General features: G+C 43.5%; 2 protein-coding genes across 2 annotated transcripts in view; both read right to left on the reverse strand.

The window, feature by feature from the left end:
• Nucleotides 1-444: 444 nt before the first annotated feature.
• Nucleotides 445-13,051, reverse strand: LOC135094646 (uncharacterized). Its single transcript, XM_063994917.1, has 6 exons — nucleotides 12,862-13,051; nucleotides 9,314-9,405; nucleotides 8,359-8,534; nucleotides 7,889-8,057; nucleotides 7,107-7,257; nucleotides 445-6,774 (listed from the first exon to the last, which is right to left on the reverse strand). Exons 1-6 carry the CDS (start codon nucleotides 12,985-12,987, stop codon nucleotides 4,921-4,923), a joined length of 2,568 nt encoding a protein of 855 aa, XP_063850987.1. The 5' UTR covers nucleotides 12,988-13,051; the 3' UTR covers nucleotides 445-4,920.
• LOC135094771 (THAP domain-containing protein 2-like) overlaps nucleotides 13,003-15,906 on the reverse strand; it is a 79,723-nt gene continuing 76,819 nt past the window's right edge. Inside the window, exon 4 of the mRNA XM_063995130.1 lies at nucleotides 13,003-13,051. Coding sequence (XP_063851200.1) covers nucleotides 13,003-13,051 — 49 coding nt within the window. The remainder of the gene's footprint in view (nucleotides 13,052-15,906) is intronic.

The following is a 15,906-nucleotide window of genomic DNA, read 5'->3' on the forward strand; positions in this document are numbered from 1 at the left end:
TAACGTATCACTGCACACACACACACACAAACATATAGCGGGCTGCGGGGGGTACACAGGCTGCCCCCCCCCCCGCTCGCTATCACTGTAGCCATGTCTACATGATAAAAAAAAAAAAAAAATCGTTCGAGTTCGTAGCCTATGCCTTGCTTGATACAACACTCCCACTTTTCTCGTCTTTGGTTGCACTCGCCTGCTCGCTTGCAACCGCCGCTCAGACCAGTTATGTTCTAACGCCACTTGCAGTCCATATAATCAATATTCTCTCTTTCTCGTGTTAGAAATGTCTAACACTCCACTAGCAACAAAATTGATATTCAGATCTAAATTGCAATACGCTTAATGGCGTGTGTGTGTGTCCAAGGTATGCACATTACAAAATCGGATGCAAGATTATGGATATCTCATCATAAAAAAAAACTTTTGGAATACGTAAAGTAGCAGTTTGATTTTATACATTTTATTACTTCAATCTGTGCCTTACAAGTAATGACAGTTTCAGTAGGAATGTTTAACAATAATGGCTTTCGTCTCCACAGCACAGTGGATGTGTCTGGTCCCTCTGGCCTCTTCCTGCCAACACCGTGCTCACTGGAACTTGTAGCAATTGGGCATTCTCATTGTTATAATGTTGTAACCTTATAAACCCCGACAATTCTTAAGTTACAAAATTTTGTCAGGAAAAAATAATCATAATTATCTTGCATTCAAATAAACCCTTATGATTGTCAAGTCAAAATATTATTGTAGTCTTACAAAACTTAATAATTTTCAAGTTATGATTCTTTTGTAAATGTGTAAACCTAGAAAGCTTTATGATTTTCAAGTAACATCAAATAAACTCATCACACTAATTTACAGAAAATTTAAGAATTTTAATTTAAGAAAGAGTCTTTGTCCCTTATCTATAGAGAACATAAGATGCATTTTGACTGTATTTGGAGAGCACAGTCATCATTGCCTTACATTATCCTTAGAGCATTCTATGGGTCAGTCATAACCAGTTCATAACAAGTGGCATGCTAATGACATTTCACATAACTTTTTTCGGTACCAACTGTCACAATAATTTAGGCAGGAACACAGTAACACTTGCTGTACATTTACTTCATTCCTACCAAAACCATTATTTAACTAAGAAACCACATTCGTATTTGATGATCCAGTACCTTATAGTTAATTAAGTGGTTTTAGCAAAAATGTCACTGGCATTGCTGTGTTCTTGTATTCTAAAGTGGACAATTTACTGTGAAAAACCTAGTAATCAAGAGTATGTATGTTTAATTCTTCTTTCCACTGAGCATTGAGTGACAACCAGTTCATGTTTGGTGGAATATGAACAGCAGGCACCACACACTCCCCTGAGCCACTTTGATCTTATGGAACAGGATAAGTAGGAATGGAAGGGAGGGGAAAACTCAAATATGGTAAAAATTCAGTAAAAACACGAGCATTTTTCTCTTTTTAACATCACAGAAATCAGAGGACATGTTTGGTTTTACTTTCAACTTATATATAAATGTAAAAAAATGTAATGTGTTGCCCTAAGTAGACTTGCACTCAGAACTCAAGGAATACACAATGGCATGCAAGGAAACTCAATTGCATTTGTGTACAAACATATGTTTTTTGCCCCCTAGAGGTGCCTCAAGAAATCCAAAGCAACACATGAATAGACGGAAGGACTCTCAACACAGTATTGTACATATCAGGAATTGATCGGGGCCAGGAGTGTATTCCAGGTGAGTTTCGTTAATACAGATTTTACAGGTGCAGGATGAAGGTTCTCTGTCTCTCCATCACCCCACAGTTGGCACTAGAGTCTCTCAAGTCTCCCCAGCAGCAGCAGCAGCAGCAACAACACTAATTGGTACAAAACATGAACTGAATGCACTAAAAAGTTATCACTCCTACGTATGTATAAGTATCCACACTCTGCCTCCGTGAATCCCGGCACTACAAACGGTTTGCCAAAAATATACTCTGTCCTAAGTTGAGGATGCGTTGTGTTGCCCAGCGGAACCTTCCGTCTTGCCCCGCAGAGCCAACGCGGCGACCAGTGGGAAAAGTGGATATATGTCCTGTGCAACCAATAAGAAAACAGACTGGCATAACTAATCAAACTAAGGAGGCCAATCCCTGAAGTGAAGTACTGGGAAATTGCAGTTTAAGACACTCAGTTTATGAATGAAGTTATTTTGTCCTTTCCCATGACTTATGAATGAAGAATTTGTTTTTTGTAGGAAAAATTACCTAAAAATAAATCTGCGCTTGATTCTGATTTAAAAAGTTTTCAATTCATATCAAAATTTTAAGGAATGTAACTTATTCATAAATTAATCAACTGTACAGTACAACATTTGATTCACATGCCCCATGACCGGGCTCAATATATTTCTTCCCTGCAGCACATCAGAACGTCAAGATTTGAAAAGGGAAAGTTCTTTGAAAGCATTAATTTACTGCATCAACTGGCTCAAATTACAGCAGTTTAAGGTAATGCCTTACACTTCAGTCTGAGTACTTGCTGCAAGCACTACTTGGCACGTCTTCACACCAGCAACAGCTTATTTTGTGCCCAAAGTTTCCAACATTATAAATTTATACATAAGTTAAAAATTAAGACAATCCTCCGGGATCAGTCTACGGTAAATAAGTCACAAAATTGCTTTGGCTACATAGAAAATAAGGATACAGTGTCTTGCACAAGTTTTCACACCACTGAAAACATAACAAGGTAAGGCTAACATAAATTAAAAATTTGCTTAAAAAAAAAAAGAAAGCTTTTAACCTAAGACACACCTTAGTAATTAAAGATGAGGAGCACCGTGTGACTTCCGGCAACTCAGCGAAGAGAAACAGCAACTCAAATCCCTCCAAAACAGCAAAGGATGGACTTCACTTTTATGTACACTTTACACATCACTTATAAACAGTCACACAAACAAATGAAACCTAATAACTGAGGTACCAGATATCCAACAAGTTCCCAGGGAAGTCTTCAAGCCACGAATCAAAAAGGACATCTGTAAACTGAACATTTTCCATCAAAAGCTTTTGCCGAAAACCTAAGATACAAATTCATGTTATAATATATTTTCAACTTCAAATCCATGCAGTCTAGTTTTCAGTGTTTTTCTTGCTGATACCTGTCACTGAGGCTCACACTCTGAAACACCTTAAGCTCCTCTAGGGACATTTCAAAGGCCAGAGATGATTAGTTGAACTCTCAGGAATGTTTCTTTCCCAGTGGTGGTGCGAGATTCTTGTACAGCTATTACTAGAATCAAGAAACCACATCCTCGAAAACCCCAATAACTTCCACTACAACCTGCTAAAAGTTGTTGAGATATGAAGCACAAAATGTTGGAGAATGAAGCCCTCAGATCTACACAGACAAGAAAACACAAAGTAAAACATTTGATGCATGAAAACATTTGGTCATAATGAGCATCAAAAAACTTACAATAAATGGAGGACAGGTTTCCTACAAAATTTTCATCTAATCCTTCCATTAGCAACAACTTTGTACTTGACGAGTCGGGGCAGACAGACACACAGACAGACACGCGGCCTTGCATCCTCACACCACAATAAGCTCACTTGGCCTCACTGAAGGGACTCTACTGAACCTCTACTCTGCCTCTGAGGGACTGCCATGCACGTGCAGCAGCGGCAGGCACATGCAGCCGGAAAATACAACGCATGGAGGTCCTCGCAGCATCACAGTCATGGGGAAACAAAGGAAATCAGGAAATTGACTCCACAAGGCTGGCATGAAACTCTTCTGTAAAATTAATGTTTGCATGTTATTTTTTGTTCTGGTATTGTTACGGTTTTAAAATGTTCCCTTTCAGTGACCTCTAAAACCATATTGATATTCTACTTCAGTTATTGATCTCTAAAAACTCTTCCTTGGTATTCACCTTTATATGATATTTTCTATTCTGGTATTGTTATGGTTTCAAAATGTTCTCCTTCAGTGACATCATAAAACCATACTGAAATTTGTTTAGCAGTCAGGTGTCCAATGGGTGAGGTTATTATATAAATGTATTTGCCGGGAAACAAGTGACCTCTGGGCCTGACCTGACCACCACCACCTGGTCCTGCCTGGCTGCTGCCAGCACAATGAAAGGGGCACAGCACTTGGGAGGAAAACAGAACAGAACCTGCTAATACATCTGCTTGGCTGCTCACTCAAGCTTTCCCTCCTCAATAAATATGAACATACAAAATTTCCAACTACTCGCATTATGAAAATACATTGTATGTGTGTGTATATGTATATTATATACATATTATATACTTTTTATCTAGCAGAGTAATAAAACAGCATCAACAGCCCACAGAGACACCCCACACTGGTTCAAAATAGCTGCCACATGGCATTCTATCAAACACATCCATAGTTTCTTGACTGGCTAGCTGGACAGTGAAACTAGCTTGACTCATTACACTATACAAAGTTTCAGTTCATTTCTCTATAGTACATAAACACTTCTGTCTCTCACCACACTTCAACACCACTCGTCGAGGCACAGGAGTGTTCAAAGCTAACACAGACGGGTCTTTGCCTCACCTCTCAACACCACAGTTTTGCCATCACCAATGGATAGCCACTGTCTCCCTCGTGTTGCTTACTGCGCCTCACTTTTCTCTCTCTTTGATATATTTCCTTGTGTTGAAGTGTTAAGTGTTCCTTGTGTCACACTATGGATGTATTTTTCCAACATATCTCATTCAATTCACTGTTTATAAGATGAATTAAATCACCTTATTCACTTACAAAACATCCACTCATTCATTAAAACCTCAAACTTACATTTCTCACATCCACAAACTACTACAACCTCTCTCTCTCTCTCTCTCTCTCTCTCTCTCTCTCTCTCTCTCTCTCTCTCTCTCTCTCTCTCTCTCTCACACCTCTGTTCCATCTGGTCCTTCATCCTGGAAGACTTTGCCATTCTCTCCCTTCTTCACGTCCCCGGGAATGGAGGAGGTGGACAGCCTCTTCCCAGCTGGCTTGGGAGGGGGTTTGGGTGGCACTTTCTTCCCCCCACCTCCCTTGTTGTTGTTATTGTTCTTATTGATGCTATTGTTGTTGTTGTTGTTGGAGGAAGTGGAAGAGTCGAGGATGGAGTCGGTGGAAGTGTTGGCGGTTGACGGAGCATTCTTTCCGTTGACCTGGAAGGGGGAAGAGGTGCGGAATGGGGAAGAGGTGGAAGTGTTGGGTGACTGATGGATGCTAGACTGCTTCTTGCTGTAGAGTGGAGAAGCCTGGTGGGAGGAAGTGGCTGGGGAGTCTTGTGCAGGGAGGCTGAGTCCACTTAGGCCACTTCCCTCAAGCAAATTAGGGGTGGAGCGAGGCAAGGTGGAGGAGTGCAAGCGGCTTTTTGGATGTGCATGAGGGGCGGAGGCAGGGTGGCTGGGGAGAGGGGCATAGTATGGGGGGAGGGAAGGAGTAGGTGGGGATGTCGGGGGGCTCTGTGGGGCACGGGAGAAAGCCTCTGCGGCTCGGAGTGCAGCGCGTGTGAGGTCAGTTCTTGAAGTCCCGTCAGCTGTTGTTCTTGGGCCAAGCGTGTCATATATTGGATCATAGGGAAGGCGCACATCCCCACACTCACTCGCAGGGGCAGGGGGGGGCACTGTGACCTCCGCTGATGGGGGGCCAGCCCAGGATGGCGAACGATGGCGTCGAGGCAAGGTGACATAGCCGGGGCGGGTTAGAAGGCCACCAGGCGGGGAAATGTAGCCTGATGTGTAGTAATCAGTCGACATGGGGTAGTGCGAGGGCTGGGCATAGCTGTACCGCCACTCCCCGGGACCCACAGGGGAGCGGTATGAGAGGTGGGGCATGGCGGGGGGCGACGTGGCACGGGGCCGGGTCATGTCCACGAGATCGGGGTAGTGACTCCAGTAGTCGGATGGGGCGGGGGGGCCAGGGACAGCCTCCATGGTGGTGTTGTGGGATGGGGGATCATCATCTTCCTCCTCCAGGGTGGCCAAAGGGGTGCGAAGGTTTGGTGGGGCGGCCTCGGGGGGATAGTCCACCTCGTCATAGCTCCTGTGCCCACCCCCACTGCCTCCACCGCCCAGGCCTGTCATCTCCAGGTCAGTCTGAGGCACCTTTTCGTACCTCCTTGGTGGTTTCTCTACAGGGTTAACTATCATTACATTCTCGTGACGTGTGTGTGTTGCCCCGGCCGCCCCGTTCACCTTAGGCTTGGGTGTGCGCCTCCGCCTCCGCCGCACACACAGGCACACACATATACACACGAGGAGAAGCAGCAGGGCACCCCCAACAGTCACCCCTATAATGAGGTACAAGTCTATGGTGGCGGGCGGCGTGACAGCTCCTGGGTACGTCACAGAAGCTGGCACTAAGGAGATGTTTCTCTCGACTAACCCTGCGATATTCTCTGCCACACAGGTGTAGTACGTCAGGTCATCCTCTGTCACATGTGTCACCATTAGACTAGTCACACGCTCCTCTGCTATTGACCCGACCTCCTCCCTAATGAGATATATCTGCTCTGGGCCGGAAAATCTGCCGACAGACAAGTTGGCCAAGACTCTGCCGTGATGCACCCAGCGAACACGGGGGAGTGGGTCACCTCGGACAAGGCAGGTCAGCGTGGCATTCTGACCAGGGGCGGCGGGGATGTCCACCTGGGGCACCTCTATTTCAGGCCGGCAAGCAAGGTCATCCTCATCCACGTCCCTCAGGCTGCGGCCCGACATACGTTCCGGAGAGTGGCAAGCGACATGTTTCTAAGGATGAGAGCGTGGGTTAGTGATGGGTCTGTGTCTGTGTGTGTGTGTGTGTGTGTGTGTGTGTGTGTGTGTGTGTGTGTGTGTGTGTGTGTGTGTGTGTGTGTGTGTGTGTGTGTGTTTTTTCTCTGTCTATGAACTAACAAATTTAATATGCATCTACTAAGACTGCAGCTCCTACTACTATTACTACTACTACTTTTACTACTAACACTACTACTACTGATACAATACTACTATCAAAATCTAAGCTTACACTCGCTTATAATTTCATTCCTTTTAGTCAAACAGTCCAAAAACAAACACAAGCCAGAGAAGCTGAGAGGACCTACCTGAAGGAGTGACTTCCTCTTGGCCCACCGCACCAAATTCTTCAGGCGACAGTCACACTCCCACAAGTTGTCATGCAGCTCTAGTTCCTTCAGATTAGTGTTATTGGCAAAGAGCTCTGGCTGGATCAACTCAAGCTGGTTCCCTGACAGCCTGTGGAGAGGGAGTGGTGGGTTAGACGAGAATCAGGACTGTTGGGCTTGAGAAGGACTGTGGGAAGGAATGCTGGGCTAAAGAAGGACTGTGGGAAGGAATGCTGGATTAGTGAAGGATTGTGTGGAGTGCTGGGTTAGTGAAGGACTATGTGGAGTGCTGGGTTAAAGAAGGATTATGGGAAGTGGTGTTAGTGAAGGATTATGGGAAGGAGAGTCGGGTTAGTGAAGGATATTAACTGTCTCACTGCTCTAGTCTTTGCTAACTAAGAGACCTCAGTGAAAAAATATTTGCATGGATACAGAAATAAAAAAACCGTATACGGTAAATTTTTTGTTTTTTTCTAGGCCACAGAACAATTCAAGAGACAATAGTGCATAAGAGTCTAAAAAGCCATAGATGGATATAGAAAAAGATCCATCAAGCAATGAAAGATATAGAGGATGCAGTATGGTATGAAATTATTCTTATGAGTGATTACAAATTACTTCAAACCAAACCTTTCCTTATACTGCCAAAATACTTCATCATTTCTCCTTATTTATTTATTATTATTTTTTCATTTCATGCATTTCTTATATCAGCTTAGAGATTTCCCAATAGCACACACACAAATTATCTCTATGCTTACCTGAGGGACTCCAGAATCTTGAGGTTAGAGAAGGCAAAATTGTGGATGTAGACAAGTCTGTTCTCCCGGAAGTTGAGTCTCCTGAGGTGCGGTAACGGAGGGAATTGAACCCCACTGAGTCTAGACAGGAGGTTCAAACTCAGGTCCAAAACTCGCAGCTTCTCCAGCCCTGAAATAATGGTTGTTGTTGTTGTTGTTGTTGTTGTTATCATTCTTCTTTTTGTTATTATCGTTATTTGTTGTTGTTGTACAGAGGAAGAAAGTAAGTAGTGTTGGTGGTGGTGGCACAACAAAAACAACAACAACAACAACAAAAAGAAGAACAAGAACAGAAACAAGAAGAGGAACAACAAGGACAAGAAGAAACAAAAACAAGGAAGGAAGGAAGGAAGGAATGGAAGGAAAAAAAAAAAAAAATACACACACACACACACACACACACACACACACACACACACACACACACACACCAGTGAAAGTATCTGGATGGAGTTTGTCGATCTTGTTGTTGCTAAGATCAAGCTCAATCATGATCTTGAGGTCCCGGAAGGCATCCTGGTGAAGACTGAACACCTGGTTGTTTCGGAGGTACAGCTTCTGCAGGTTAATTAGCCCTGTCTTCTTAAACGCGTCTTTCTCTAAATACCTGTTGAAAGAGGAAAAGGAGAATAGGATGGAGGATAAAAATGTTTGTTTATCTACTCTAATTCCCTGCCTACTTTTTTTTTTTCACTTCCTATAACTTTCAAGAGAGAATTTAAGCACATTCATATCTACATAGCTGTTAAAAGAGAAAGGGAGTGGCTAGGAGGAGGTGAAAAGTGTGTGTTTGCCTACTCTGTGACTCCCTACCTGCTTCTGTTTCCCTCCTGCCTGACTTAAATCTCTTTCACAAGGGAGATTTCAAAACAATTCTCAAATTTAAAATATTCCTCTGGCTCTACTCCTTAAGGTCTGCCATCTTCAGTGTTTTTTTTTCTTTTCTGCTTTTTTGTACCTCTTGGCCAGATAGAAGAATAAAAAAAATAGGTTTACAGTCTCTGAGCTACACTGCAATGGTTCTAATGGTAGTAAAGAGGGTTCTAATGGTAGTAAATAGGGTTCTAATGGTAGTAAATAGGATTCTAATAGTCGTAAACTGCTTCTATTGGTAGTAAGCAGGATTCTGACAATAGTAAGCAAGGTTCTAATGGTCATAAACTGCTTCTTTGGTAGTAAGCAGGGTTTTAATAGTTGCAGGCAGGGTTCTAATGCTCCTTAACAGCTTATAATGGTAGTAAACTGGGTTCTAATGGTCATAAACAGTTTGTAATCATAGTAAGCAGCCTCTAATGGTAGTAAACAGGGCTCTGATGGTCATAAACAGCTTCTAATGGTATTAAACAAGCTTCTAATGGCAGTTCAGAGAGTTCTGTATCGACTTACTTGATGTTATTCTCATTAAGGTTCAGTTCCTGTATCTCAGTGCTGAGTAATGAGGGGACTGTTGTGAACTTGGCCAGGCTGCAGTCCGCCAACTGAAAAAGGGAGAGAGGAGAGAAAATTAGCGTTGTATTTTCCCTTCTTTCCTTCATTTCTAATCATTCTGAAGCATCTTTACTTGTCCTACAGCAACCTCCAATCTTTAAACTGGGTAGAAATTGTAAAATCGATTTGGTTTTAATCTCATTCTTTTTCGTAGATGCTTATAAAGATTCCATGCATTGCTTCTGATGTTGGTAACTGTTTTGTATTGCATGTGTTGGATCTGAAGATGAAAAATGTGAGGTAGGAGATGGTCAGTTAATTCTTTTAGTGGTATAGTCTTTTGTTAATACTGATCTCAATGAAATAAACTGCTTGGATGGAAAGTATAAGATATGTTTAGGTATTTAGGTGATATATGAGGACTTGTAGCCATCATGTAAACAGAAATTGTATAAAAAAGAATAGTAGTAGGAAAATAGGGATTAGGAGGTTAAGGAAAAGACGACACACAAAATCTTAATGGATGCTGGAGCATTGATGAGGAAAAAATAACATTCTATAGAGAAGGAAAGGGGGAAAAAATATATATAACTTTCTACAAAATTAGGAGAAGGAGAGAATAAGGGGTTATGGGAGGATAAAGAAACGAAAAAGAAAAGAAAAACGGCAAAGATGTCATAGAAATTTAATGGAAGCTAACGAGTTGAAGAAGAAAAAGGAAAAATCTAAAGGAAAGAAAGAAAGAAAGAAAAAGAAAGAAAAAAAAAAGATACGAGAAGATAAAGAACAGAAAAATAAGAAACAACTTATTTCAAAACACCAATACAAAACAGCCCATCTTTCCAACACAATATGTACCAAAGCAAAAAGAAAAACAAAAAAGATACAAAATAAGACAAGAAAACTATTCAAACTGGCCAATCACAAGGCGTGGCGTTCGCTTCCCGGCCAATCATCACATCGGATATTGGTTTTCCTGGTGACATAGGCGACCAATAGGCGCTGAGAACCTTGATAAGCTGACCAATAGCGACTCAGGAGAGGAGAGAGGGAGAGGGAGAGGGAGAGGGAGAGGGAGAGGGAGAGAGATCCTGCCGTCTCACTGAAGCTTTGCAAGATTAAAACGCGAAAAATCAAGGGCGTCCAAGAGAGAGAGAGAGAGAGAGAGAGAGAGAGAGAGAGAGAGAGAGAGAGAGAGAGAGAGAGAGAGAGAGAGAGAGAGAGAGAGAGAGAGAGAGAGAGAATCTATTTATTCGTTTGTATGAGAAAAAGGAAAAAAATTGGACACGAGAGAGATTTGCGGGAAAATATTTAATCCCAAAGGAGGAAGAGGAAGAGGAAGAGGGAAAGGAGGAGGAGGAGGAGGAGGAGGAGGAGGAGGAGGAGGAGGAGGAGGAGGAGGAGGAGGAGGAGGAGGAGGAGGAGGAGGGAAAATCTCGGCTTTACCTTTTGTGCTTCGTGATATGTAAGGGAGAGGGAGAGGGAGAGGGAGAGGGAGAGGGAGAGGGAGAGAGAGAGAGAGAGAGAGAGAGAGAGGGAGAGGAAGAGGGAGAGGAAGAGGGAGGGGAAAGAATAAGAGGCAATGAAAGAGGTATAAGGAAGGAGACAAGATGATGGGGGGGAAAAAAGAAGGAAAATAAATAGCTAACACTTTTGGCAGAGAAGTAAAGGTGTGTGTGTGTGTGTGTGTGTGTGTGTGTGTGTGTGTGTGTGTGTGTGTGTGTGTGTGTGTGTGTGTGTGTGTGTGTGTGTGTGTGTGTGTGAACGTGAATGATGACGCATTCATAACAAGATATAAACACACACACACACACACACACACACACACACACACACACACACACACACGTATAGATCGTGCATCATTCTGACCCTTGAGATCTACACATGAGAGAGAGAGAGAGAGAGAGAGAGAGAGAGAGAGAGAGAGAGAGAGAGAGAGAGAGAGAGAGAGAGAGAGAGAGAGAGAGAGAGAGACTATTCCTATCTCTTACTTTTCTTCTTCTTTCCCTTCCATCTGTCTTTCCTTTTATTCTATTTATTCTTTTCTCTTTCTTGTTCTTGTCATATCTTTCCTTCCTTCTTTCCTTCCTTCCTTCCTTCTTTCCTTCCTTCCTTTCTATCTTATTTCAATTTCTGGCATTCCCATTTTCTTTACATTTTTTCATTATCGTTTACTCACTCTCTCTCTCTCTCTCTCTCTCTCTCTCTCTCTCTCTCTCTCTCTCTCTCTCTCTCTCTCTCTTATGTACCTTCTTCAATTCTCCTTTCTTCACATTTCTTTCATTTCCCTCATTTATTTTTACTCATCTTCCTTCACGTCTCATTTTACTTTCTCTTCACATTCCTCCCTCTTCCTTCCCTTCTCTCCTTCATGTATCCTTCGTGCTTCCTTCATCAGTCCTACTTCCTTCCCTGCCTCCTTCATTCATGCGTCACGTTATGAATAGCCAATCCCAATAAGAAATAACCAGCTGCCCTTCACACACACACAAACACAAACACACACACACAGAAGGAAGGAAAAGAGAGGGAAAATAGAAAGATTAATATAACAGAAGACGTGTGGAAGCAAGGAAACACAAAATTAAGTAAAAGAAGACGACGAAAAGGTTAGAAAGACAAGAGAAGATAAGGATGCGTAGAGAGAGAGAAAGAGAGAGAGAGAGAGAGAGAATGTGGCTACGTCCTCGACCCTACCAAGGTACTAATCGAGATCAGATGAGGGAAAGAGACAAGCTCAGCACGAGGCATCAAGGGGTGGTTCATAACACACACGGGGACAGTCAGTGCTTACCCCAGGGCCATGAACTGAGAGGGTAACAGGATGCCGTGGTTCGAGGATGAGAGAATTTTCACGCGTAATAACTAATGAAGGAATATTAATCCCCTGCACTGTGATATGCTTGAATTGACAGCTCTTTAAGTGGTACAGGGGTAAAAAACAAAGGTGACGTGATACCCTCAGGTTCTGACAGATTTAATCAAGTCTTCGTGAAAGGCGTCTTGTTATTCTGCCACTTACAAACAATACAGAAAATTCGGAGAAAACTATGATAATCTGATGATACAAGGCGGGGCCACCACGACCTTGATTCAATCTTGTTAAAATAGTCTATCTACATATCAGGCAATCCCACACGGGGCGGTCCAGACAAGGCACCACACACTCCACGCATCGTTCACATTCTTATCCCCGTCGGCCCCTGGTGGAAATGGATAGTAGTAGTAGTAATAGTAGTCTATCTATCTATCTATCTGTATACTAGGCCGGCAATCCCACACGGGGCGGCCCAGACAAGGCACCACACACTCACACACACATACTCGTAATTCACATTCTTAGCCTCGTCTGCCCCTGATAAAGAGTCTCGTGGACTATCCTACTTGAGTACTTGTTGAAATATTAAGAGGTAAACACAAGTACATTGATAATATTGTTCCTAACGTTTTGTTTATTAATTTTCTTCGTTTCATGGTGTCTCTAGTCTAGTACATGCACTCACCTTCCTGTTACTGGCGTAGGTACATTTACACCCCAGCGGGCAGTCCTCCCAGTCCCCCAGTGCAGGCGTGGCGCTCACCAACACCGCCACCACCACCAGCCACCACCACCACCGCCACCGCTCCATTGCTCCCGCCGCTGACTACGCCGCCGCCGCCGCCGCCGTCACCGTTCGCACTGAGCCGCCATGCCTGCGAATGATAACAGGGGTAAAAATGAGGCTACAAACAACAACAACAACAACAACAACAACGTGATGGATAAACAAACAGTGATATACAATCCGGTCAGACTGGAACCCATGAAGGACGCCTGAGTTAAATGTAATACCTAAACCCAAACCTCCCTGCCCAGCGACCCAAGGCTGTCTGTCCCCCGCCACCGCCCCGCCAGCCTACTGCCCTCCACGCTGCGATGGCGGTGGCGGTGGTGGTGGTGGTGGTGGTGATAATATGACAGGTTTAAATGTTGATATTAAAAAGCAAAATGTTGGTATGGTAAAATATATTAAAAACAGTAAGGAATATATAACAGGAAATGGGATGGAGTAGCGAACACTTAAGTACTACAAATTTTGATTAGTGATATTTGAATGTATTAATGTAAACTGATGGGGTTCTGACTCCATGGAAACGATACAGCAAGGAGTGGAGGCAGGAAGATGCTATACTGCGCAGGATAGGACAAGAAATAATGTGTTCTGGCTTAATAAAGTTTGATAAAAAAAGAGATAAGAAAAAAATGGTTCTCAAATAGAGTGGTAGATGGATGAAACGGACTCAGTAATCAGGTTGTTAGTGACGAGTCATTAGGGAGCTTTAAAAGAAGATTAGATGGGGCATGATAGGTAAAAATAGGTATGTTTTCTAGAAGGCCTGCCATGTGTAGACCTGAATTCCTGCAGCCTCCCTTATTTCTTTATGTATACACTAGTGCTGGTGAATCTGGGAGGTAGACAAGTTAACGTATATAAGCAGGTATTCTTTCTTACACTTCTCCACTGGAATATTGGAGAAACGATGCCACTTAATATAACAAAAATTAGGGGGGCACAATTTAGTTCCTCATCCCCAGGCCTCGATACAGAAGACTTTTTACTTTCTCTCACCCCTACCCCGTCCACTTTAATAATGCAAGAGTTAATTGTTATTTTTACTCTTTCACTTTTCTTCCTCGTAAACCTCTGGAATTTCCTTCTTGTCTGGGACTTGATGTGAATGAAAAGAGGAGTAAAATAAACTGACCTCCTCTCTCTCTCTCTCTCTCTCTCTCTCTCTCTCTCTCTCTCTCTCTCTCTCTCTCTCTCTCTGTTCGTGTTCTACTTTTCTTTCTATAAACGTAATTTGAGTAACAATTTATTTATTTATTTACTTTTTCATTATTTATTCATTCATCTATCTCCATCATCCACTTATTAATTTATTCAACCAAACCTCCATTTATCCATCTATTTATCCCACTTATATTTACACTACCTACTAATTTTGTGTCCCCTGGCCGATCTTCCCTATTCATAAAAACGTACCTTTCGTAATACAGGCCAAGGATTATAATTACTGCCATTACTGACTTGCACAAAGACTGCCATGTGACCATGACCGACCGATTGGGTGAGATGAGGAGGAGGAGGAGGAGGAGGAGGAGGAGGAGGAGGAGGAGGAGGAGGAGGAGGAGGAGGAGGAGGAGGAGGAGGAGGAAGAGATACCAAGAACTACTGCAGACGTAACACACACACACACACACACACACACATACATTGCTTTGAAAACCTTGACAGAGAGAGAGAGAGAGAGAGAGAGAGAGAGAGAGAGAGAGAGAGAGAGAGAGAGAGAGAGAGAGAGAGAGAGAGAGAGAGAGAGAGAGAGAGAGAGAGAGAGAGAGAGAGAGAGGACGATTACTCATGCCCGCCTGGTCTCTTCCTCTTTCTCTGCTACAGTGCAAAAGGAGGAGGAGGAGGAGGAGGAGGAGGAGGAGGAGGAGGAGGAGGAGGAGGAGGAGGAGGAGGAGGAGGAGGTGGTGGTGGTGGTGAAAAAATAAAGACGTTACTGACTGAATGGATGAATGGTGGAAGAGGAAGACGAAGAGGAGGAGGAGGAGGAGGAGGAGGAGGAGGAGGAGGAGGAGGAGGAGGAGGAGGTGCTGGTGGTGGTGGCAAAATCTCGACATTTTTGCCTCATCAGGGAGACTCTGAACTAACACGAAGGAAGAGGAGGAGGAGGAGGAGGAGGAGGAGGAGGAGGAGGAGGAGGAGGAGGAGGAGAAGGTAAAAATGTCAACCAGCAAAGTTCGTGGCCTTCTGGAAGCAGGAAGAGGAGAAAAAGGAGGAGGAGGAGGAGGAGGAGGAGGAGGAGGAGGAGGAGGAGGAGGAGGAGGAGGAGGAGGAGGAGGAGGAGCCAGATGATGCCTCCTCTGAATAGCGTCTTCTCTGAACCATCATCATCTCCTCCTCCTCCTCCTTCTCCCCCTTTTCTTCTTCCTCTCCCTTCTCTTCCTCTTGCTCATTCTTGCCCTCTATCTCTCCTTCTTCTTTTCCTCTTCCTTTTCTTCACCTTGCCTTTCCTCACACCTCTTTCTTTCTTTTCATTTCCCTGCTCTCTCTCTCTCTCTCTCTCTCTCTCTCTCTCTCTCTCTCTCTCTCTCAACATGTTTCGTCTCATCATTAAGCTTTGAAGGAAAAAACACTCTCTCTCTCTCTCTCTCTCTCTCTCTCTCTCTCTCTCTCTCTCTCTCTCTCTCTCTCTCTCTCTCTCTCTCTCTTCCTACATATTCTTCTTTCTTCTCGTTTGTTTCTGTTTTCAACTTTCGTATTTATTCTTTCTCTTATTTTCCTTTCGTTTTTCTTTTCTTTTGCTTTATCACGAGAGAGAGAGAGAGAGAGAGAGAGAGAGAGAGAGAGAGAGAGAGAGAGAGAGAGAGAGAGAGAGAGAGAGAGAGAGAGAGAGAGAGAGCATGTACGTGTCGAAGACGTGTACATGGTAATCAAGTCTCTCTCTCTCTCTCTCTCTCTCTCTCTCTCTCTCTCTCTCTCAATCTCTCTCTCTCTCTC

The sequence above is a fragment of the Scylla paramamosain genome, chromosome 46 (genome assembly GCF_035594125.1).
Source record: "Scylla paramamosain isolate STU-SP2022 chromosome 46, ASM3559412v1, whole genome shotgun sequence".
Classification (NCBI taxonomy): domain Eukaryota; kingdom Metazoa; phylum Arthropoda; class Malacostraca; order Decapoda; family Portunidae; genus Scylla; species Scylla paramamosain.